Source organism: Patiria miniata, unplaced genomic scaffold (genome assembly GCF_015706575.1).
Source record: "Patiria miniata isolate m_02_andy unplaced genomic scaffold, ASM1570657v1 HiC_scaffold_2, whole genome shotgun sequence".
NCBI lineage: Eukaryota > Metazoa > Echinodermata > Asteroidea > Valvatida > Asterinidae > Patiria > Patiria miniata.
In genome coordinates, this window is record NW_024037058.1 from 14,030,699 (window position 1) to 14,055,572 (window position 24,874).

At 40.2% G+C, this 24,874-nt stretch overlaps 1 protein-coding gene across 3 annotated transcripts; it reads right to left on the minus strand.

Annotated features, from left to right (window-relative positions):
- Nucleotides 1-1,614: 1,614 nt before the first annotated feature.
- Nucleotides 1,615-23,999, minus strand: LOC119726601 (GRAM domain-containing protein 4-like). Of its 3 annotated transcripts, none has more exons than XM_038198343.1 (17): nt 23,927-23,999; nt 19,851-20,124; nt 18,998-19,151; nt 18,314-18,449; nt 17,065-17,156; nt 15,540-15,684; nt 14,835-14,860; nt 13,783-13,874; nt 12,717-12,808; nt 11,461-11,509; nt 10,300-10,418; nt 9,428-9,537; nt 8,903-9,057; nt 8,190-8,292; nt 5,525-5,609; nt 4,752-4,839; nt 1,615-4,136 (listed from the first exon to the last, which is right to left on the minus strand). In XM_038198343.1, exons 2-17 carry the CDS (start codon nt 20,100-20,102, stop codon nt 3,903-3,905), a joined length of 1,932 nt encoding a protein of 643 aa, XP_038054271.1. In that variant the 5' UTR covers nt 20,103-20,124; nt 23,927-23,999; the 3' UTR covers nt 1,615-3,902. The 3 variants fall into 3 exon arrangements, with proteins under 3 accessions (XP_038054271.1, XP_038054269.1, XP_038054270.1); XM_038198341.1 differs by having other exon boundaries at nt 18,998-19,157; XM_038198342.1 differs by having other exon boundaries at nt 18,998-19,157; nt 23,875-23,988.
- Between the last annotated feature and the right edge of the window lie 875 nt (nt 24,000-24,874).

Consider the following 24,874-nt stretch of genomic DNA (forward strand, 5'->3'; position numbering starts at 1 on the left):
TATTGTTTTGCGTACGCATAGTACTTTTGAATCACTTTTGTTTACATTAAGATAAGTACATAATTATGTTACTTTTGAAAAAGAAATACATGTAATATATTGGATAATCTTAATTCATATACTGTACAACATGCTTCTAAACATACACACAATTCTTTTTATTGTGATTTTGATTATCACATCTTACTTGAGTGAATTACATTAAAACTACATTTAGACATGACTTTTATAAAATCACTGTTTATAAAACCTATAGCAAAATATGTCATTTCTTAAAGAAGTAAAAAAATCAGGGTTCCCTATTCGCATCAATATATACAGGGTGTATGAAAAAAAAGGTAATCCAAAAATCATGGGTTAATAATGTAAGAGTTTTTTATAAATGTAAAAAAAAAAAGATGTGTAAAATAAAATGATGTACATGTTGTTCATTAGCTATTCATTGATATCTTAATATATATTCAGTCATGGATGACCAAGCACCCTTGATTTTAAAACAAAGGCCATCAAACCTCTGTTTCCCAGTTTACTGAATATACATGATGAATTAAGCTGTCGGCACTGTCGCTGTTTACAGTCCGTTAAGCGTTAAGAGATGTTGTTACTCAAAATGGTGCATCATGCTGTCCATAACAAAGAATCTTTCCAAAAATTTTGTTTTTCATCACAAACTAGCAATCCAATTTCAAAATTCTTTAAAACAGCTTGCAATGGGCATAGCCAAAGCTATGCCAAGCTGGGCCAATGCCCAAGCTATGTTTTAAGTACATATTTACATTAGGTAGTTATTATTTTAATGAGTAAACAAATCTTTGAAATGATTGATTTAATCATGAAACATGATATTCCATTCATACTCATACACTTTTCAGATGTCTTTCTCCCTCCCTTATTCAAAACATAATCCACTGCAACTGCGCACTTTTTTTCGGACAGCTCAATTCACCACTGAATCAGGCAAACTTTGAAAAGGTAGGTGGACAACATTATGTACCACTTTAAGCAACATCTGTCAGGGACCAACGCACTGTCCACAGCAACAAGGGCAGATCCAGAACACAATGTTTTTGGGGGCCCAAAAAAAAAAATTGGGGGACCCCAAGAAGTGTTTGGGGACCCCGGAAAATTGTTGGATTCTAGATGGTCTGTGGTGTGATCTGAGGCAATTTCTGACCACTTTAACTAAATCTTTTTGAGGAAAAGCTGGCGGTGTACACAGCGCCTCCCTTTATTGCGGCTTCCCTTAAAAAAAATTTTTTTAATAAAAAAAGGCTTGGTTTTTTTTGGGGGGGGGGGGGCATGTCCCCCATTGCCCCCCCCCCCGGATCCGCCCTTGCACAGCAACAGCGAATTCATTCACCAGCTAAAAGGTCAGTTCATACTTCAACTAAGTTCAAACGAAAGCAAGTGCGAAGCGAAATTCATGTCATCAACAATGGTGGACGTGCTGTGAATTTGTTGTTGATGTCATAAATCTCACTTCGCTTCTGCTTTCCCGTATGAACCGGGCTTAACTGGCCAATTATTCAGCAAAATTGGGAGCAGGCTTTGTTGGCCTTCGCTTTGAAATCATTGGTGCTCGGTCTTCCTGACTGAAGAGATGCAAATAAGATATCAAAGAAAAACTAACGAACTACCCTTTATTAAAAGATGGATCCACATTGACAGTGTTCAAGTTCATAACTTTTACATATTAACCCATTATTTTGGATAACCTTTTTTTTTATACACCCTGTATAAGACAAGCGACTTGATTGGTCAACTCACGTACACATATAGGCCAGTCCACTTGAATTGTCAACTCTATTAGGGAAGTCCACTTGATTGGCCAAATCAATAAGGACAGTCCACTTTATTGGTCAACTCAATTAGGCAAGTCCACTTGATTGGTTAATAACTCAATTAGGAAAGACCTAATGAAAGGTTAACTCAATTTGATGAGGCCACACGATTGGTCAACTCTTGAAGACACTAGAGTTGACAAATCAAACAAATTAGACAATTCAACAATGCAAGTCAACTCAGTTAAAAATGTAGACTTGTGAGCGCAGACATCTTTGAGAATTCATATAATATGTCAACTGTATTAGCTATCCCAAGAGTGTGAGTGGAACACGGAATAATGTACTGCGTCTGACCTGCTACATAGGCTGTGTTCCACAAATGCAAACTGTGGGAGAATACATTTACCTTCAATCAAACCTGACGCACAATAAGGAACACAAATGCTGTACACCATCATTTGAGTTATACTATTACACATGTGTGCAACAGGAATAGCCCATGCATCTAAAGTGTGATACGCAGGGTGGGATAATATACAACGGAATGATGGATCAACCAATCAGGATCTAGGATTGAAGTTAGCTTTATTGAAGATAAAACTTAATGCCCCGCCTGATATGTACATTAGTACTGAGAAGTTTGCATGTGCTAGTTGTACACAGTAAACATAAAGAAGAGAACAACATATACAGCAAAATCCATGATATTGGGAATGTCAAGAGCACAATCAGTAATATTTGGAATGTCCAATACTGTCAATAAACAGCTCCATAAAAAAGATTGAAACAAGGTCAATGTAAGAAAAAACTGGATCATTAGACAAATTGCACAATGTCTTGAAGATATCTGGTACCCAATCTCTACTACTCTCTACAAGAGCACTTCTCTTTGCCAGACTATTTGAGTTGTCCATTTTTTTTTATCGATGGACCATGTGCCAGTTAGTTTGAGTATCACCCCTTGCCACGGAGCTCTGGCTCCGGTCCAACGTCTGTTTAATATAGCTAAGAATTCAAATTTATGCAACCCCAGCACCGGCCAATTGGAGTCGACTTTACCAAAATCGTGATGTGATTATTCCGAAATCTGGACTCAGTTGCTTATTGGTCAATGTGGCAGGGATGCCATGTTTTTCTTATACAACAACGGGCATAGAGAGATAACAAAGCCATTGAATAAAACATAGACATGACATTGGCTCTCAAAACTGTTATCAAAATGCTACGCATGACGTGCAGGAGGGCCTTCGCATTATACGCGCATTACTCAAAATATGTGATGATCATTCGAAGCAGTAGGACGTTAGCGCATCGCATAATATATAGATAGCATTACAGACCAAGTGACGTAGCCTATTTGTGCTCAATTCACAACGTAAAAGCATAATAAATGTTGTGTGTAGGTCATTTATAGATATCTATGACAATGGATAACAAAAGACTCGATATAAAAGGCACCCGCAGAATGGTCAGAATGTCAAAGTCAAGATGCAGTCTAGTTGCATAATTAATCAGCAAATCTGCTCGCATATCATTGACCCTTGCTGTGCAAGGGGCTATTACATAAACTATGTTCCAGTGGGGTCTTGTGGTAAAATTCAAATCACTTTCAAATACCTGTTTGACAACTTATAGAAGTGGAGTAAATTGTTTTACACATATGAAGGTCCAAGACCTCATTACTTATGAAATGTTCAAGAACTTATCTTGGCCATGTGAAGTCTTGGGATAATTTTCTTGCTGAAAGGTGAGCAAAGCTTGCCTGGGTTCCTTTTCTCCTGCACATTTTGGCAGGTTTTTTCTAAAAGACCAGATTTCAGTGACAAAACGCAGGACATATGCCCACTGACTACGCTGATTGGTTATTGCTTATTGTATTGGCACAAAAAGAAACAGCCATGATATTGCTTAATATCGAAACCATAAGATACATGTGACATGTAAGTTTTAAGTAAGTTTTAAGTCAAACCACAATATTCAATCATGGGCCAATTCATTTGAATTAATTTACAAATATACAGCTGGCTTTGTGACCGAAAGGCAAATAAGGCATATCAATATTAATGCTAATTAGTCATGTGACCAACATGCAAATGAAGGCATTGGGAATATTCACGGCTACTGATTACTGCTAGCGCTGGTGCCTGCTGCCCTGCCGTCCTTCACAGAGGTTTCCTTGTGTTTGGTCTTGTCTTTCAACCGCACATCCCTGACGGAGCAGACTTGCCTCAAGATGACAGCGTGGACCTCGTCGCGATTCAGGATGGCTCCAAAGATGTAAGGCTTCTCCTCCGAGACAACGCGGATCTCGATGGACATACCTGAGCCGGGCATGAGGAAGAAAGGCTTGGCCTAGATGGGAGAAGCAGATTTCAAGTTTGAGGTTTAAACCAGAGAATGGACTCCGTGCACAAGTACCCCCTCAATGGTTACAAAGAAAGAGTTGGGGGAGACCACTGGACGGGGACTTTAGAACACATTGCTGACAACGCCTGACACACAGGTAAAGATACAGACCCTTACCTTACATACCTACTGTGGCCATTCCTTTGTATTCGTGTAGAAAACCGCAGAAAAACTCATTTTACTCGCACTGAGAAAACTCTTTCAACCCAATTTTTGTTCATGATTTCCTTGAGAGTTCCTCTTCATTTTGTGATGGACAAAGCTAACCCCATAATGCCTCTATCCGTGTTTTCCAGAAAGGGGTAACCTAGAGTATGGAAATGCCAGCAATCGCGGACTAGGGACAAAAGAATTAGGGCACAAACAAAGGGTCAACGATTGACGGATAGTCCATGATGGAAATTGTGTACAAAACCAATGAGAAGTGTTAGGAACATAATTTAGGTCATCGGTGCAATGCCATTATTCCCTATTTGTTGAAGGAAACAATTGAGGGAAACGTTTTCACTCCTGCAAATACAAGTTTGGTATTATGGGGTACTTTTTTACATAACATTTCACCTTTTCAATGGTGACAATATCAGCTAACGGAATGACAATGTGCTTGTCCACTCGATTCTTTAACCTTGACCGCTCAAAACACAGGAAGCTGGAATAAGAAAACACACAACAAAACACACTACAGATTGAGGTTCACCTGAAAACAAAATAAAGTTGACCATCCCTTTAAATTTTACTTCTGCCCACTGTACTGCAAAGCAGCAATTTATGAGTCTCTGCTCATTTTGTGGTGACAGGTCACATAGTGATGCGATCAAGCTACATGAGGCATATGTCAACCCTGGTAAAAAAAAAATTATTACAGATTTCAAAAGAGCACAATCTCAGCATTACTGCTGTGAACACTGCATGCCCATACCATCTTTAGTTAAAAGAAATTATGGAAGTCGGAACACCGAGAGACGTGATGAAGCGATGTGATGAAGTGGCCCTATTTTGGCCTGTATCTCCACATAAAAAGTCCGGATCCCGACAAACGAATCAGTTAGCTGGATCCCATCACATATAGAATGTGATGTTCGTATCTTGGCAGAACATGCACCCATTTTTGAGCAAGATCTCCAAAGTTCTGAACCTAAGATCTCCAAAGCCACAGCCAAAGACGACCTTTTAAAAACAACTCCGCAGACTTCACGTACGTATATAGAAATTTCTCTGATAAAATTAATTGCCGTAGTACGATGGAATAAAACAATACATGTACACTATGATAACATATTCACAGAATCGAATTGGATATATAAATGTAACATGTAACTGTCATGAATGCATACCTTCGTGTAAGATAAATCCTGCCGTTTTTGAACGAGACACTTTTATCTCGGACAATCTGTGTGCAGCGTTTTCCAGTTTGCCAACCTGACCCAAGAAAAAAAAAAGAGGTAACACACGTAAAAGACTTTTGAAACAAGTTACTAAAACCAGAACATATACAATATAATGCAGAACTTGTGAAAGCTACAATTTGATAGCCCTGATATATAATGACGTCACGTTTTGTCTTCAAGGGAGACAGGTACAGTGTAGGGACAAAAGCCACCAATTCAGATTGGGAACCATACGTGCAAACAAAGTGCAACATCTTTAAAACACACGTCTATTCTCTTTGTTAATCATGAAGGATTAGTAAGCAAGCATTAATGAGATTTTTTTATTCCACGAGTGCGAGTGGAACATTATACTGCATCGCACGGTCCATTTCTCACCCTGCGTATTACGCTATTCCAAGATGCTAGTGACATTCCAGTTGCATGCACCTAACCACTAAAGGTTCATGCAAAGCACGCTAGTTCCAACTTTACTGCGTGTCCAGTTTGTTTGAGTATAAATTCGTTATCACGCACACGGAACGTGGAAAATGTAGTGCATCTCTGTCCCACATACCACAAGGCCGAATAGACGCACTACATTATTCCGTGTTCCCGGGATAACTAATATTCATAAATACCTCAGACAGTTTAGCTATTCCTATTGGTCGAGAGCCCGTCACGTGGCCGGTCTTAAACGGATGATAAAGACATGGTTAGCTGGTCTTAAACACTTTTCCAGTGTCACAATAAAATGTGGACTCCTAAAAATCCAGTGCCTCTTACCGTTTCATTGGTTGAACGCTCACAATCCTCACGTAGGCATGCGCAACACTACAAGCGAGTCAGAATTTTATTGTTCTAAATTCAAAACGCAACGCCCCAGGTGCGTTCTGCGTGACATCGCGCAGAACATGTTACGCGCGCGTCAATCTCCATAAAAGGGTTGTTTACATCTTACTCGCCAACTGAACACTCCATTATTTTGCTAGAGGGATGTTTCAAAAAGCATGAAGTGAACTTGTTGAACAAAATCGGGATTTTTTGAACGAATTATTTGATATTTTTTTACGGATAAGGTATTTATGAATGGGAATAAATATGTGCTTGGTCGGTATTTATCACTCTGTTTAATACCGCTTAGAGTCTGGGCGCTGATAATTACCGTACCCTCGCCTCCGGCTCGGGTAATTATCAGCACCCAGACTCTAAGCGGTATTAAACGAGTGATAAAAACCTCCGGAGCACACATTTATTCCCTTAATATAGTGCGTCTGTGTCCCATACATTTGCTAGTAGGCCGAGTGGTATATGGGACACAGACACACTACATGATTATTCCGTGTTCCACGAGTGCGTGAGGGTTAACAGATTTATCTTGAAGCAAACTTGACTTACAAACTTTTCAGTGGCTATCATATCACAAATGCCTGCAGCAGGAATGGCATGTGCATCTTAGAATAGTACGAATCCACAGTTCGCGATGCGCAGAGCGCGATATGGACCATGGTATATGGGATTATACCACACCATATACCAGGATTCAAGTTTGCTTGAAGATAATGTATATACGGTAGCCATGCCAACCAAGAGTTATAGGACTGAGGGAGAATTCAATAGTAAACCAAAACCATTTTTAAATGGAAGAGAAATCACAGAGCCAAATGGGGACAAGAGCACAAAGCTTCCATTGGGAACAAAATGCAGCATCATTATGTATCAGGTTAATTCTTCCGTCATGCAGCAGTATAAACTTGGCTACGGTCAAAACTTCCATTGATTTCTCCTTCTTATTTCTCCCCAATTTTCAAGACCCCTTTAATGTGTCTCAATTGAAGAAATAAACTACACAATATCACACCATCGAATAATTCGATGTGTTGTTCTTACGCACATTTTTTATGCACAAGCCAATCTATAGGAGAGGCGTCTCTGAATGGGATAGAGCCATCATTTCTCTTATCTATTACTGAGATGGCATTACCATGCCAACCTAGAACTTAATTATAGCTGGTGACTTCAATGGGATTAGCAGTCCAAAACCATTTTAATTGGAAGAGAAATTCATATAGAACCTAATACAAAAAATACTTGCCACTAAATGAACAGCAAGCTATGAATAATGTACACACCATAATTAATTAATACAGCATGCATGACGCAAGGTTGTGATGCATTACATGTATACTGTCCAACCCCGCATAGGCATATACCAGTACATGTATACCGATATTGTTATAATATTATGGTGGAATTTTTAATATGACCTTGATTTTTTTTTCTTTTACTAATATTTTTTGGGGGAAATTTTGAGTAATGCAGTACACGTTTCAAAAGATTGGTGATCCGGGATTACAGAGAAGTTAAATATTTCCTTCAAAGACAGTAGAAAGACATATGTTTCTACTTTTTAAACACTGGTTTTAAGTACCCGTAATTTCTAAGAAAGAAAGCGCACAGACTGTTGGTCCGATATATTTTCAGCCAAAATTACCCCATTCACTAAATATTTTAAGCTAAGGGGTGAGCTGACCAACATTTAAAAACACAGAAGCAAGCCTTATATCCCATAATGCTCTTTTTTTATTGACTCCAACTTTCACAATTTGTCAGCGAAAGCCAAGATGCTTACCTGGCAATGGCAGCTCCTCTGATGGCAAGGAGAACATCTCCAGGAAGTTTCCCTGACCCTCGTCAGCAGGTGTCCTTTCTGTGACTACAGCCGGTATGATGTACTGGAGGAAAATCAGAAAACACAATCCATGTTTTCATTTTTCAAGTTTTGTAAATTAAATTCAGTGAGTAGTCATGGAAGTGTTGCTGGGGAAGTTTGGCCTAGGGGTTAAGGTTCTTGACTCATGATCAGAGGGTCAGGGGTTTCGAATCCAGCTGCTGGTCATATGTTGTGTTCTTGGGCAAGCCACTTCATCCCTACTTGCCTCTCTCCAACCAGAAGTTTAAATGGGTATCAGCATTAGCTGGGGAGTAACCTGCAATAGACTGGCATCCCATCCAGAAGGAATAGAAATGTTCTGAGTCGTTTCATCCCACTGAAACTGGGGATAAATGCCAGCCTGATGGGCCATATTGGCTTGGGACATACTTTTTAGTAATGGAAGTTTACGTCAGGTTTTGCATGTTTTGATATTTTAAGTGGAGGTTCCTATATCCCTTGGCCTTCGGCCTTGGGAAATAGGACCCTCTTCTGGTCAATCACAGTCCCTCAGGACGCACTAGTGCACTAGTGCACTAGTGACCTCATTGCCAGTCTATATGTGTATTTCTCCATGCTACAAGGTATCATCAAAAGTGACAATGCATCTTCCTGACAAAGGAAGCTCTTACCTTCCTTCGTCTTTCTAGGGTATTTCTCCTTTGTTTCTGTGCATGAGTTGGCAGTGACTGCCACATGATGTAACTGCTATCGTACTTGGCTTTCACACGCGGGAACCTGCTGAAGATGTTGCCTGTGATGAACACCTTCACCCCAAGGTATATTCCTGGATCAGAATGCATTGTAAATGGCAAAATGTAAGTCTTTTTACAAGAAAATACAAACCCATTGAAATCCCTCAGGCCTCAGACCTTTTGGAACTAGAGTAAATAATGCTTCAACCCTAAAGCCAAATTCCACGTGTCTATTTTCGATGTGCATGAATGTCTCGAATACCTTTCAATTCTTTTTAATAAAGAGGTCATTGCATTTCTGAGATCAGAAGGGGAGGGGGGAATGCCCAACCCACAAGGGGATCTGACAAACTGGGGGAGAACAGTAGTTTAGTTAGTAGAGGACACTGGAGCCGTATTCTGGAGGTTGCAGGTCCCAGTCTCCCTACAGTCATTTTGTTTTGGTTGAAATAGAAAACCCACCTCCACAGATGAAGAACCACTCCCCCGGCAAGACTACAGAGGCAATGAAAGCACAGAGCAGGCCTGTGTAGAGTTTCTGTGTAGCCTCAGGGTTACCCCACATGACAAGGCTGCGAATGACCAAAAAAAGGGAAACATGCAAGCACCTCCTTTTAAGACAAAACCCGAGTACAGAGCTTATATTCGGGTTTTGGTCCAAGCCTGTACCAGGATTTCAACTCTCCCTCATCTCAAACTTAAGTCCCCCTGGGGGAGTTTATTACATGGTTGAATGCCCACAACCAGCAGGAAGATATTAGTAATAATATCAACAGACTGAATGATTTGTTAGATTTGCCCGATAACCCTTCCCATGAGGCCTAAACGCACACATATTGTCAATAAATATAGTGTCTAGTGTAACATTGTTTTTGTCCAGAAACGAAACTATCTTTCCTCTTTTTTTGATCATTTAAACTGGTGCACAAAAACTGGAAATCCTGAATTGAGTGCTGCACATATGTGGGTGTATTGTACAAAGGGGTGTATTGTGCAAGAGTGTTATATTACAGGGACAAAGGAAAAACAAAGCATTGTCCTCAGGAGTATAGTAAAACAAGAGTGTACATGTGTGCCCTAAGTGGTTAACCAGATATATTACAGCACCATATAATGACCCTCTAGCACAAAACCAGTCACTTGCACCAAGTTTTGAAAACTGGGAATTTGGTCTCTTTGGAAAAGGACATTGAATTAAGCTGTCCAATGATGTATAGATGGTAGATAGACGAACAGGATTTAGTAGAAGCACAACGTTGAAAGCCCCAGAATTCATCAAATTCATCTGGTAATGAGAGGTTACCACACTAAAAGTACTTTTTTCCATGACTCACTTTTGTATCTTTTCTAGGCCATCTGCCAACAAGCCCATGTAATTCTGGACCCGTCTGGCAACCAACAAAACAAGTTGAAACTTGTCAGAGAGCCCGAGTTGTTTGTCCATGTCGCTGTTCTACAATGGGAAAATAACAATTTATCATCAAAACCCATTTAGTAATAGAATGAATCCATACGGTGATTATGTATTTCTTTATTCTATAACACCCAAGTAAATCCTTGTCATGTGATTGGAGGATTGTAGGTTGCGCGAGATTCATTAATCAAACCACTGCATGGCCTACCTCATAAACCGTGCATTTTTGGTTCCATTCACTGTGCATTATCAAGCCATCCCTTTTGATATATTGCACGCAAACGCTAGACCAAAGATCGTATAGCGCCCGGCATAGGCGCGCAGTGGGGCTATCGATCTTTGCACTATAGACCACATTATGCATTTTACAAAACATGCCTTAGAAGTCGATGCAGTTACAAACTAAACTTGCCATGCAGATTTGTTTGCACTGTTTTAAGAACTTGCAGTATTTACTTTCATATTGTTAATGCTTTGACTTTAAAAAATTGCTAACTTGAACTTTGAACAAGCTGGGGAAAAAATGGATGCCATTTTGTATGTTGTTTATTCTTACAGTTTTATCTTCCAATCAAATGACAAATATCTACTTGGATGTTATAAATAACAAATAATGAATGTTTTGCATTCGTTTTTGCCTCGTTGAATGGAACATTCCATCTTTCAACTCATGAAAATATTCTCACCCTTGCACTCATAAACATTTATTATTTGTATATTGTCACAGCACAATTTCTGTTTCATATGTCAAATTTTGTATCTAAAACTGATTTGTTTTTTAATAATGTAAAAAAAAAGTAATCCTTGATTTAAGAATAGAGTACCGGTATATCAAAGAGTATTATTTGCAGCTAACCAAAAAGTGACTGCCAAAATTACTGTTGAAAAGCATAAAAAACATTTTTCACAGTTTCATCTCAAAATATGTTTACAAAAAAAATATTTTACAAACCCCAACCCCCCCCCCAAAAAAAATTTTAATAAATACAAACAAGCTTTTACTCAAAATCTTATTTTGATGAAAATTATCCACATGATCCAATGGTAAGTGTTGGCAATTTAATTACTCTGTTTTCCTCACCTCTTCTTCTTCACAGTAGGGCAACAGTGAAAACTTGATAACAAAGCCCCTATATAAAGCAAACACAACAAAAATAGGGGAAAATAACATTCGTACTGTTGCACAACCATACAGATTGTACTATGCTAGAGGATGTTTGCAGCAGTATCCTGATTCTTTTGCAAATGACTCAGATATTACCCGGATAATTGAAATGAAATATTATGCTGGTATAGTATGATCTGACCCAACCCAACTCCCAACCATAAAAAAGAAGGAGCAAGGGGGAAAAAAGAAAAAGAAAAAATAAACACCAAAAAGAACATCAAAGCAATCTGACATTTCAATTTAATGATAAATCATTAAATTCAGTAGCTAGGATCCCAGCTACTTGGCATCCACACAGGATGCAACTTCACACTTCATCGATTTCGTTTTTGCTACTTAAGTATTGACTTTCTTAGAGTTATTAGGCACTCTCCTGAAGACGGTCAAAGCATACTGACCGGAACGACGAGTTTATACCTCTGGTTCTTTTCAGATATTTCTCTTAGTTGAGAAATTATTCGCACATGGTGTTTCCGCAAACCTTTCATCATTTATGATAAATCATGTTTTTGCCTCACTTTCACATAAAATTGACGGTACAAATGTATTACCCATCTTTGTATCTTATCTTATTTGATATAGAAATTCATTGTTGTCGAAACAAAGAAGACTTTGGGGAATTGTAAGGTCAAAGAATCACTCTAGCAGGTTTGTACCCCTTCACAGGTGTGTAATCTATTGCAAAGAAAATGTGGCATAGCTAAATATATGAAAAAATAGGAGCAGTTTTTGAAAAAAGCCAGTTTTTTTCCAACGCTGGTCGGCCGACCAGCATTGGAAAAATACAGTTTTTCTTGAAAATGTCAGCACACCAGGAGCCATGATTTTACAGGATGCTTTAGACTGTCAATCCCTTACAATTCAGTAAGGTATTTTGTGATAATTTGGTCATCTCGTTTTTTGATGTTTGCCAATGTTGTAACTTCCCTTTAACTTACATGTACAATTCTCTTCTGTACCATGGTATATTTCAACTTGAAAAAACACTTGTGTGCTATTTCATCAAATAAGGGGCTCTTCACCGACTTATAAACAATGTATACTCAGTGTGTTACATCCCGAGTGAATTCACTCGAGTGGGACTCGAACCCATGACCTCCTGCTTTCTAGTGCAGACGTCTAACCACTCGACCACCAAGCTAAATGGTTTGCAAATTTAGCAGACTTACTTGGAAATCAGATATGTCTTGGTAAGATGCCAAAGTGCCAGGCCCAACATCAACGATATCAGCCAGCCTTTTGCTACCGCATACATGTAGATCTGTGGAGAAATTTGGAAATCTGTTTCATTTTTTTCCTCCTATCCCTGGCATCATAAAATATGCTGATCAGGCATACACTATCATTCTGATGACACTACAGTTAAGAGCAATACTTTTTCGCAAATCAGCATTTTGGGTGTTAAAAAGCACCCCTAAGGCCAAAAAAAAAAGTCTCCGGTTTCTGGTATGCGCACGCGTCGCCGTAGCCATGCGCGTCGGCAAAATGAAAAAGTTTTTTTTCAATGAAAGATGATGTCTCAAAACCGCCAAACTCACTAGTTGAACTAGAATCCTGCTGCTGCACAATTTTAACATGTTTTTAGACTGGGTTATGGTCGAGAATAAGCTTTATGTGGCCTCTCTGGACTCCCATATATTTGCACTAAGTTTAGTCGGGCACCACTTGCAGGCATCAGCCGACATTTGAAGCAAAAAAAATCAGGAAAAAAAAAAAAAAGCCGCGTCGCCGCACCACTTTTTGGGCAAGCTCCATACCAGAAACCGGAGACTTTTTTTTTTTACCTTAATGGAAATAATTTTAAATGTTTCCTCATTTATTTTGTACAAATAAAGCAGACTCAAAATGTCTTTTTTTTTCGTAACATCCTGCATTGTCCTAGCTTTGGTCAAGGCTTTCGACGACAGTGTTAGATGATAGATGGTCAAGTGCTAAAATAGTCAGTAGTCAGGCGCTAGCGCTTTGCACTCACATATGTGACCGCTGTAGAACAATGAAAATACGGCATACAGGACAGTATATAACATTGTCATGTGATTCAGGATCAGCATCCTCCAGGTTTTAGTCAGTGTGCCATAAGCAATTTTGACTAATGCACCTTTGCAATGCAAAAGATTTGTCAGCCATGCTCTAATGACATAAAAAGATGTAATTCATTAATTTTCCTTTAAAGACTCGACACATAAGAAATGATGTAGCAAGTACTGTTGTTTATCTATTATTTCACCGACTTACAATGAAGGCGAGGAAGGAAGCTGGTGCTGATTTCCAACCAAATAAGTTACCAACCGCCTTGAGCCATTGGATGATTGGCTGGTAGCCTGCCTCTGTTAATGAAAAAACAAACACATACACATCACGGATAGGTTGCTCACAGTAGAGGGCTCTGACTTGCCCAGGTGACCCAGCCTATGTCCCGGGTACCAGTAAGTAAGCATTGCCATTGTAGTAGGCTAAGATCGTATAGCACAGCACGCAGTAGGTAGTAGGCAAAGCTGCGATAGATGGCAAAAACTGTGAGAAAAATGCGGAGCCAACACCTAGTGCTGGTCGGCTTGATTATGACAACCGTACACGGCACAGGTAGTGACCATTACGCCATTTGATACAAAATTTGCGGTTATTTTACACGAAGATAAGCCCTACTAGTGGGGAATGAAACACTGGACACAGTAGATGAGTACAGGGACAGAAGATCACATTTAAGGTTGGGAATTCAGAGGAGATTCAGAGGAGAATACAACTTGCATGGGCAAAATTTGGCAAGTTGAGTTACGTATTCAAGGACAGAAAAATACTGTAAAAGATGAAGCGTTAACTCTTCGACCAGTGCATCATCCCAGTTTTAACATATGGCGCTGAGACTTGGCAAGGGATCGAAAAGCATGGAAAGTTAGTGGAGAGGCCTTCATCCAGCAGTGGATTGAATTAGGCTAATGATGATGAACCCCTCCTGTCTAGTGGTTGCTAACCAAACATTTGCCTTCTACTATGGTGGCCTATCACAGGGAGACAGAAAAGTCCATTTGACGTCATCTGATCAGAACCTATAAAGACTTTATTTAGCCCTTAGACTACTACACGAGAACTTGCACAACTTGTTTGCTTATACTGATCAGCTTTCTGAAATTGGGCCCTGTCCCTAGCAATTTAACAACATAATGACATTTTGGCAGGTACACTGTACACCCGTTTTTTAATACACTCTTTTTGTAACTGAACATAAAATATGACATGCAAATGGTCATAGAGCTTTAATTTAAGGAATGAAATTCTACTTTACTTACTAAACCGCTTGATGTTTGCTTTCAATCTGTGAAAAAGAAATAATAAATAATAATACATGATAGCGTGAATACCAGTCTACACAGTTATAGCAAATTGCTTTTATAGTTTGCATTTTGTTAAGAAACAGTGAAAAAAGGCAAGTTGTTATAGTCAGAGAGGCATGTTATGCTTGGAAAGTGACATGATACACTCATAAACATTTCAGTTTCAAGCAGGAGACATATTTTGGTTTGGAATACAATTGCAGAAAAATAACAAACACATAGAAAAGCTGTGAAAATGTTCAGAGTTCCAGAGATTTCGAGAACTTTAGAGCTTTACAGGCTCCACTGTGTATTGGACGGCTTTGAGGGAATACACAAAATTAGAATAATTGTGTTATAGCAAGTGCAATATCTTCTTCCCCCGAAGAAAAAAAGCCATCCATTTTAATTATTATTTAGTATGATTTTTCCACAAGAAAATCACTTCTACATGGAATTGTGACAAAATACCAGCTAATGTAAGCTTAGGCCAAGAAAAAAAGTCTCCGGTTTCTGGTATGGAGCTTGCCAAAAAAGTGGTTTGGCGACGCGGCTTGTTTTTTGGGTGGGGTTTTGGGTTACTTTTTTTTCTTGAAATGTCAGCTGATGACTGCATAATTATTTATTATTGCATTCTGTACATCACAATTGGACATAGCTGTAAGGTTGGAATGCACTCACTTTTTGACAGCCAGCTCTTCTCCTTCATCATTCTCAGTCGTCTTCTCATCATCGGGATCCTCGGTGAAGTCTGCTATCACTTCATACACTGTATTCATCAGCCATTCCTGCATTTGAGTCTTCAAGGTAGGTTTTCTTGGTGGTTCTGGAAAAAAAAATTGACAAATTGCTGCTCACTGTCTTTTATTTAAAAAAAACAAACAGAAAACTGCATGGCTTTCATTATTACTTAAATTTCATTTTAAATATTTATCACTGAGAAGACTCACCTTAATAGACGGTGTTGCAAACATCAACAGACAAATATGAAAACCCTTTCTCCTTAAAGAAAAATTAGAAATACATACACTAGAGGTTTGTCTGCTTGATGAACAGAACATAGAACATTCATGCTTATTTAGTCCATATGCAGCTAAATGAGAGAACTAAGTTCCACGACTTATTTGCTGTTTCAGCAAGTTTGTAGTTTCTTCATGTAGATATACGCACTTTAAAGATGCCGTCACATTACCCATGATGACATCATGACGTCACCTCAGTTTCAAATGTCCACATCTATGTATATTTTTACCTACTTGTATAACATGTCTGTGTCTACATACATATCAAGTTTCACCTCAATTGAACTTGCGCTTCTCTAGATATAGGACTTTTAAATATGCACCTTCAAGATATATCACGTGACCCATCATCACAAGGTCCATCTTCACGGCACCATCTTTGCTATGGTCTTCATCTATGTTGAGGTTTATTAATCCTAACTACTGTACCTAGTATGAGTTACTAGGAACCATACCCATCCTGGCAAATTCTAACACCATATGGGAAACTGCACATACATATTTCTGATTCTGGAGGTGTGCTAACCCAATGTAAAAGACTGTTAGTTTATAAAATTTTTGAATTTTTTTTTTGCGTCGGGGTGATATAAATCAAATTAGGTTTTGCCCTGCACTGACATGTTCAATCTTATAATAGTTTACGCCGTACCTGCTGCTATGTACATCAGATTCGAACCAGCCAACCGATCCCGTTAGCTTGGTGGTCGAGTGGTAAGACATCTGCACTAGAAAGCAGGAGGTCGAGGGTTCGAGTCCCACCCGAGTGATTTCTTTCCAACTTTCACTCGGGAGGTAACACACTGAGTATACAGTGTTTAAACGTCGGTGCAGGGCAAAACCTAATTTGACTGTCAGTTTAGGGGTACTGTACCCATCCTGACAGATTCCAACAAAACATGCTGTTGGGGTATGATGGGTTGAGTACTGTTAGGGTGAAGATAGGACCTTGTTTTATGTCAAAAAGTCCGGCCAGAATAAAATATGTACAAAATCTATGGGATTGGAGATAGAACTAAAAGAAATCAGGCGAAAAAGACAAGCACAAAAACAACTAGGCTTTTCTGCAACTATGAGGAGGCTAATTAGCCAACACATCAAATGCACTGAACAATCCCACTGCCTTGTAATGTCACTCCCCTTGTGACGCTACTCCTGACAAAATTGTACGAGCTCGAGTAACCTACGTGGTTCAGTTTCTGATGGCGCCAGGTCTACAGAATCAGCTTCCTCAGCTGTATCAACTGATGATGGACGCTCTTCCATGCTGTAACTTCTCCTGTGGAATGGAGGGAGGCATTATCTGTTAACATTGTGTGCAAAGTGGAGATGTATCCCCTATGAATTCCTTTCACAGGTACCATCTCTTCACATTCAGGTGACTAGTCGTGCACACTTAACACCATTAATTAGGGATAGGCGTTACAGGCCTTTTTTTGCTGACCGTCTCAGATTTTGCAGTGTCAACTCATTTAGCATTCTGCATGTGCTGCGCACGCAGAAAACAAAACAAAAAATAATAATCATTTGGTGGAATATCATTAGTAGACACCAAACATAAGGATCCCTATTTGTCAATGTCTTTGTTCAAGGGGCATTATAGTCAGAAGCATATACCTGTATATGTCATGTAGCCAGGGATTAAAAAGTCACTCGTGATGCTACTTGTAGCGACATTAGCAATGCTGCAAACCTAATCGAGTGATCCCCAATTTGCTACTTCCCAGGTTTGCAGCATTGGCAATGTTGCTGGCATCATGACTTTAGCTTCTTGAACAAAGACCTTGACAAATGCGGATCCGCCAACATAGGGCTGGATAGCTCAGTTGGTAGAGCACCAGAACGGCAATCCAGAGGTTGCAGGTTCAAACCCTGCTCCAGTCAATTTCTTTGTTCAACTTAAAAAAATCATTTGAAATTGGTTGCACACTCCCCGCCATTCACATACATGCATATGAACAATGTGTGCACATGGTATACATATTTTTATGTACCGTATGTCTTTCCCAGAGACATGCAAGTCTGAGACCGAGACCAAGACAGAGACCTGGCGGTCCCAGACTGAGACCGAGACCAGGACCTTAAGGTTCGAGACAGAGACCGAGACCTCACGTTTAAATGTTTTCATGGAATGTGTTGTCCCTTCAGACTTACAGTGCATAGCGGTACGACTACTTAGTGGTTGGGCAAAGATCGGTAGTCGCAGCTCAACCGCCTCTGGTCGCAGCATAGCTGAATGACTGGTCACGGCATAACAACTACTCGACTATTTAGACATTGATAGTTGTGACTACCAATGCTTTATAGCATTGGTGACTAGTTGACCAGTCGCACTAGTCAGACATGCCTATCCACAAGATCATGACGTTAATTCTGCAGGCCAAGGGATGTGGCAATCGCATAACAGTGGTAAATTTTTCTGGTTTCTCAATATACCTCTCTATGTTTTCCAGCTGCTGCTGCAACTCCTCACATTCTTGAGATAGCTTAGCACTGTTGTCCTTCTCATGATCAAGCATTTGCAGCAACTTCGTCATGTCAGAGTTCTCCCTAAACTTGGTGACCTCTGACTCTGTGGGTCAAACAAAATGTCAAAGGTCAACACGACACAAATAGAAAATTCACTTTATGTCAAGGTTGGTGGTTGTAACTGACGCCATAACAAACAGGTTCATTTCTTGGGGAAAAAAAATTATTTTAAGGAATAGTGACAAACTTGCAAATGTATGATTGAACTAAAACTGAAAAACTTAAGACCTTAACAAACTTGATACCTAAAAATTGACGTTTGTGGAAATTTTCAGAAGCAAATATACAGTTCCAGTTTGTGAAAAAGAGATTTTTTGCTTAGGCTCAATGACAGAACTGAATAATGTTGACGAAATTTGTTTTTAATATAATTGTCAAAACGTTTCTCAAAATTGTTCATGCATTTTAGTATTTACAATGTACTAAATTTATTTGAAATAAAAAATAAACACCATTTGACAACAGCAAAACATTGCATGCCGATCCAATTGTATTTTTAGGAAGGGGCGGGCCACAGGCCACCTACATGTATGCCATGGTAAATAGTCTAAATAGTGATTGTCAGTATAAAAAACTGGAGCAGATTCTTACGCAATGTCTGATTCTGTATCATGCTGTCCACTAGCTGCTCCTGCAGTGTTCTCAACTGTGTCTCGTAAATATTCTTCTCACTGTCTTCCCATTGGCTCCTTTGGGAGGTTGTCGACCCTGACCTCTTGCGAGACTCCTCATTGGACAACCGACCCTGCTCCTTCAGAAATGAAGATGGATGTCAATGACACTTAATAAAGATTGTCCATGCTCTTCATCAATTCAAATTTATTCCCTGAACAAATTATCAACTTTATGTTCCATTGTAATGAAATAAATAGGTGGGGGAGGGTAGGACTTTATGCACAAAAACACATCTGAACTGTGAGTAGACTGGTTTCTGGGCCCTACGTTATCAACTCTGGTAGGGGCTGGAACAAGTCTATCCATCAAGAACTGGGGCCACAAATTACATGTTTTCGAAATTTAAGACGTAATTATTCCATGACTATAGAGCGTGCAAGTCTCGCCAGTCCACGTTCACTTTTTATGTGAACGACTTGGCACCAAACGGTCTGGTCACAGACCCCGTGTTTGTATTTAACAAACTGTTATTGGCATGATTGGCTAAACGGAAGAGGCAACTGGTAGCAATCACCTTAAGTCAAGTCAAAGGATAGCTAGAATTAACAGGGGAATTCCTAACTACATGTATTATAACAGCAGTCACTTAATTGACTGTGACTGCTGTGATGGCATAGCTGACTTTGCCAGCCAGAGAGGAATAGAGTAGGGCTTCTCTCTGTGAGTGTCTGGAAAAAAATGTACAATGTAGGTCGCCCGATGAAATGTCGATTTCAGCAGGTCTAGAATGTAAGGCACAAGACTTGAAATCAGCCTGAGTACTATGTACCTTTCTTCTGGTGCCTGGCGATGAAGAGTCCCCAGATGCTCCTCCTTTGTCGTACTTCTTTCGACCGGACGACGGTGACCCTCCTTCCATCACATGATCACTCAACGACAGCTCGTCAGCGCTAGAGTTCACATCGTCTGATCCAGAGGAGGCCTGAATGTCGGACGTGTTGGAGCTGCGCTTCTGAAGGGCTCCCTCGGTGGGTGGAGTTTGTTTGTGGAACCGGCTGCGGAGGTGTGCTCTCAAGGACATGATGATCACTGCTCAGATCTTCCTGTGAATTTGAATATAAACAATTTTAGTATCAACCTTTACCGCCCTGATTCCTTCAAAATCCTCTTTGCCAAAGTGGAAGAATTTGAAGGATTGAGGTTACATGGCAAAAGTGCGTTACTGATTTCGTAGGATGCACTTGGTCAAGGTTTTGGGCCAGATCTACGGTGTTGTTTTTGTCAAAAAAACCTGTACCTCAGGTGGCATATCTAGTAATTTGTAGGCCATTTTGAGGGTGAAATCTGATGTTTTTGTTGGGAAATGTTTGGTTTTTGGGTCAAGGACAAAATTGTGTTGTAGAGTCTAGATACTCAGTGCGCGCGGGCCATAGATTAGGGCTAGCTCTACTGAGTGGAGCGTTGAATTACGGGTACCCCTCCATACAAACGCTCCACTGATTTGCCATACTTTGGTGACACCGTCACAGTAGCATAGTCACAAACCCACGCGAGGACAAAAAGACCCCCCAAAAAACGGTAAAGAGAATACAAATGAGAGAGACAGTTATCCTGGATTGATCTATACATTCTTGACATTCCATGAGACCCCTTATATTGTTCCCAAACAGTGAAAATTTGAAAAAAACCAGCAAAATAGTCTGAAAACTTACAGCTCAATGTGTTTGCAGGGAGGCTCAGTTCTCGAATCGACTTGTCGAATGAGGGCGTCTGACGTGACGTCACCGTCGTTGTTCGATCGCGAAGAAAAAAAAGTTGTGCTTTATCAACTACTGTTTCGTGTAATAATACGTGCTCTGATCTGCGCCGCGCCGTACAACAGTATGGGCTTTGAACACACCCAAGGAGCATGTATCATTACACAAAACAGTCGTGGATAAAGCGCGACTTGGTTTTCTTCAATCGAACAACGACGGTTCGCTGTTTGGGAACAATATATGGGGTCTCATGGAATGTCAAGAATGTATAGATCAATCCAGGATAACTGTCTCTCTCATTTGTATTCTCTTTACCGTTTTTTTTTGGGGGTCTTTTTGTCCTCGCGTGGGTTTGTGACTATGCTACTGTGACGGTGTCACCAAAGTATGGCACATCGGTGCAGCGTTTGTATGGGGAGGGGTACCCGTAATTCAACGCTCCACTCAGTAGAGCTAGACTAGGGCTAGCTTAGATCCGTGAATGTGGCTTGTGAACTACGCCACGCTCTTGTACCATTTCGAACCAAGCGAAATCGTCCTTCCGTGACAAAAACTTAACATTGCTTTACCTTGTGATAAGTACTCACATATCAAGCTTTCTTGAACATGTTGAAATCTGCCTTTAAGGCCAAATCTTGCATTTTAATCAAAATTCGAGGTAAACTCTAGCAAGATCGCGACGTCCTGCAACCTCCTCCTGATGCATGTGATTTACCACGTGATAAATGCTGCGGATAATTTGGTATCGCACTGATGCTCTGGGCTCTCCTTATGTCTGAAACATAAGTGTGATTCCAAATTATTAGCTGCGTTTATCACGTGGTCTCGTGATTGGCCAATCTGACGCCGCCCGATCATATGCGTCACATGAAGCAGACGGGTAGCTCGGAGGGCTTTAATAATTTGGCACGCAAGTGACCCTGGGTACTTGTCCAGTTAATGTTAAAATCTAATTTTTACACGTTCGTATGGGTCTTCATTGACGGCAAATTTCGTCGAAATGACACATCCTGAACACCCATACTTGTTTCACATGACTAGTGTGGACTTTCCATTGCTTTCGTGTAGTTAAGAAAAACCAGTGAAAAAAATCATTTTTCTCACACTGTGAAAACTCTTTCAACCCAATTTTTTTTCTATGATTCCCTTTAGTGTTTCTCTTCATTCTGCTACAGATAAACCTAACCCAAAAATGCCTCTAAACCTGTTTTCCAGAAATGGGGAAACACTGTGTGGACGTGGGGTAAGTCCACACAACGTCGGTGCTACCTACATTATGTGGACGTCTTTTGTTCGGAAGTCCACACTGCGTATGTAAGACAAACTCACGCGGGAAGGCAAATTTAGATTTCTAGGCGAGTACTCAACATGCATACGAAATTACAATGTATGTGAGGCGGATCGATTTCTCGAAATGACACTGTCACAACAGCGTGGCGTTGTATACAACGCCACATTCACGGGTCTAGGGTAGCTGGAGTTACCCAGCCCTGAGTTTTATCATTGGGTTGTCTATTAGGGCTGGAGCGTATTTTTCTCGTAACTAGTAGTATTTGCAAAAAAATTTGAAAAAATGTTCAATTTTGTCCCCGCTACACACTAATTGCAACTGCAACTCACCCCAAACTTGCCTGGAATAACCATTACACAGGTCCTTGAAGTAAAAAACGATCCACGATGAAGATTCAGCCTACAATTGCAGTGAAAACAGGAGGAATAACCGTTAACTTGACAACCTTGCTGGATTGGCCAGGACTGCTATTGGTTTGTGCACTAAAAAAAAATTGTGTACAATGAATGGCGGCGGTCGATTACCATCCACGTACAGCTCGCTGGTACTACGCGTTTTTGCGGTCGGTGCATGACGTGACGCGGAAGCGTAATACCCGATGACTGTTTCATGCATTAAGAAGAGGTTCACTCGCATCACAGTGCGGTACTGGAACGGCAACCGTCGAGTTGGCCGGCTATCGTGCATTCATAGTGCAGTGTTACTCAACGGTTGCCGTTCCAGTACCGCACTGTGATGCGAGTGAACCTCTTCTTAATGCATGAAACAGTCATCGGGTATTACGCTTCCGCGTCACGTCATGCACCGACCGCAAAAATGCGTAGTACCAGCGAGCTGTACGTGGATGGTAATCGACCGCCGCCATTCATTGTACACAATTTTTTTTTAGTGCACAAACCAATAGCAGTCCTGGCCAATCCAGCAAGGTTGTCAAGTTAGCGGTTATTCCTCCTGTTTTCACTGCAATTGTAGGCTGAATCTTCATCGTGGATCGTTTTTTACTTCAAGGACCTGTGTAATGGTTATTCCAGGCAAGTTTGGGGTGAGTTGCAGTTGCAATTAGTGTGTAGCGGGGACAAAATTGAACATTTTTTCAAAATTTTTTGCAAATACTACTACATGTAGTTACGAGAAAAATACGCTCCAGCCCTAATAGACAACCCAATGATAAAACTCAGGGCTGGGTAACTCCAGCTAGGTCTAGGGCTGGCTAGCTATTCTGTAGCAGGACATTTTCAATTTTTTCGACCCTCCAATAGTCTAGCCCCATAAATGTGGCCTATTTACTGGACTGCCTCCGTAAACATAGGCCACACGTCCACATGTACAAAAATCGTGTCGACTTTGCCAAATTTTGATTTTCACATTAAGGCTTAGTTTGTAGGGGTTTTTTGCTTTAGAAGCATACTCACCCACTTTATAGGCTAATCAGAAAGTGCTGCCTTTTTCAGATGTATACTTTTCGTGAAATTTCCAGATTCATTTTTACACGTTTGCGTATCAAAATTTCAACATGAAATTTCACAAAAATTAGACATCTGAAAAAGGCAGCACTTTCTGACTAGCCTATAAAGTGGGTGAGTATGCTTCTAAAGCAAAAAAATCCTACAAACTAAGCCTAAATGTGAAAATCAAAATTTGGCAAAGTCGACACGATTTTTGTACATGTGGACGTGTGGCCTATGTTTACGGAGGCAGTCCAGTAAATAGGCCACATTTATGGGGCTACCAATAGTCTAAACTCTCCTGTCAAGAAATGTTCAGCCTCAGTATTTCAAAAGTATTATCTTGATGTGAATAGGTACCTCTACGTAGGGTCGAAATCACTTGAATGTCAAACAAAAATGTGAAATTTACCCAGAACTTCATTCACCAGGATCACAGGAGCCTCGCACTCGGCCGTCTGTCAATGTTATTGTTTACCGTCGACTGAGGGCGCTTTATTCTCTTCACAAGACAGCGCACGCGGCGTTCATAATTCCGCTAGTGTTTCCGGCCTCGCGTCATCATAATAATCTCCTTTTTTGTGTCCGACGAAAATGTCTTTTTAATCCTCATGGATCTATCATCTTCGAGTATAATAATTTTTGTATATAATTAGGCCTTTATAGAGCCGTACTCTTTACCTTTTTTGTTTACTTAGAGACTTTAGTTCCTCTCAAACCTCCCTAGATATTGAATTCCCTCGAGTAGCTTCCGATATGACAGAGCTAGAAGTGTGCGCGCAGTTTTAAACGTACTGGATGTCTTTCCGGTACTAGTCCAGCGGATTTGTGACAAAATTGTGCATTTTTTTTTCATAAAAGCGTGCCAAAACTCGGCACAGATGTTTATATTCGTGCGTTTACCCTTTTAGGGGCGTGGCAGCCATTTAATAAAAGGGGGGTACTCATCATCATCATGCCCACAGTGACACGGTACGTTGCTCCCACTTGTCTCAAAAAGCAGGAAACTTCACAAAGACATAATTATAAAGATTATAAGTGTTTTCCAGATGTGGTGGAGCCACCAAAAACACCTTTTTGGGGGCGTGGTAGCCATTTAAAAAGGGGGTAATTATATTTGCCCATGCAGCTTGGGAATAATTTTGATAATTTTGCCCACATTTCATGAACGAATGAACCTTCCGACAGACGTTTATATTCATGAGTGAAAAAGTCCAGATGTGGAGCCATCTCGAACCTGACACCCTTTTAGGGGCGTGGCAACCATATTAGAAGAAAAAAAAAGGTGTGTTGCCATGGACCGTTTGATGTCCCTAAAGAAGAAACTAAGAAACAATCCATTCTTCCACCAAGACTATGT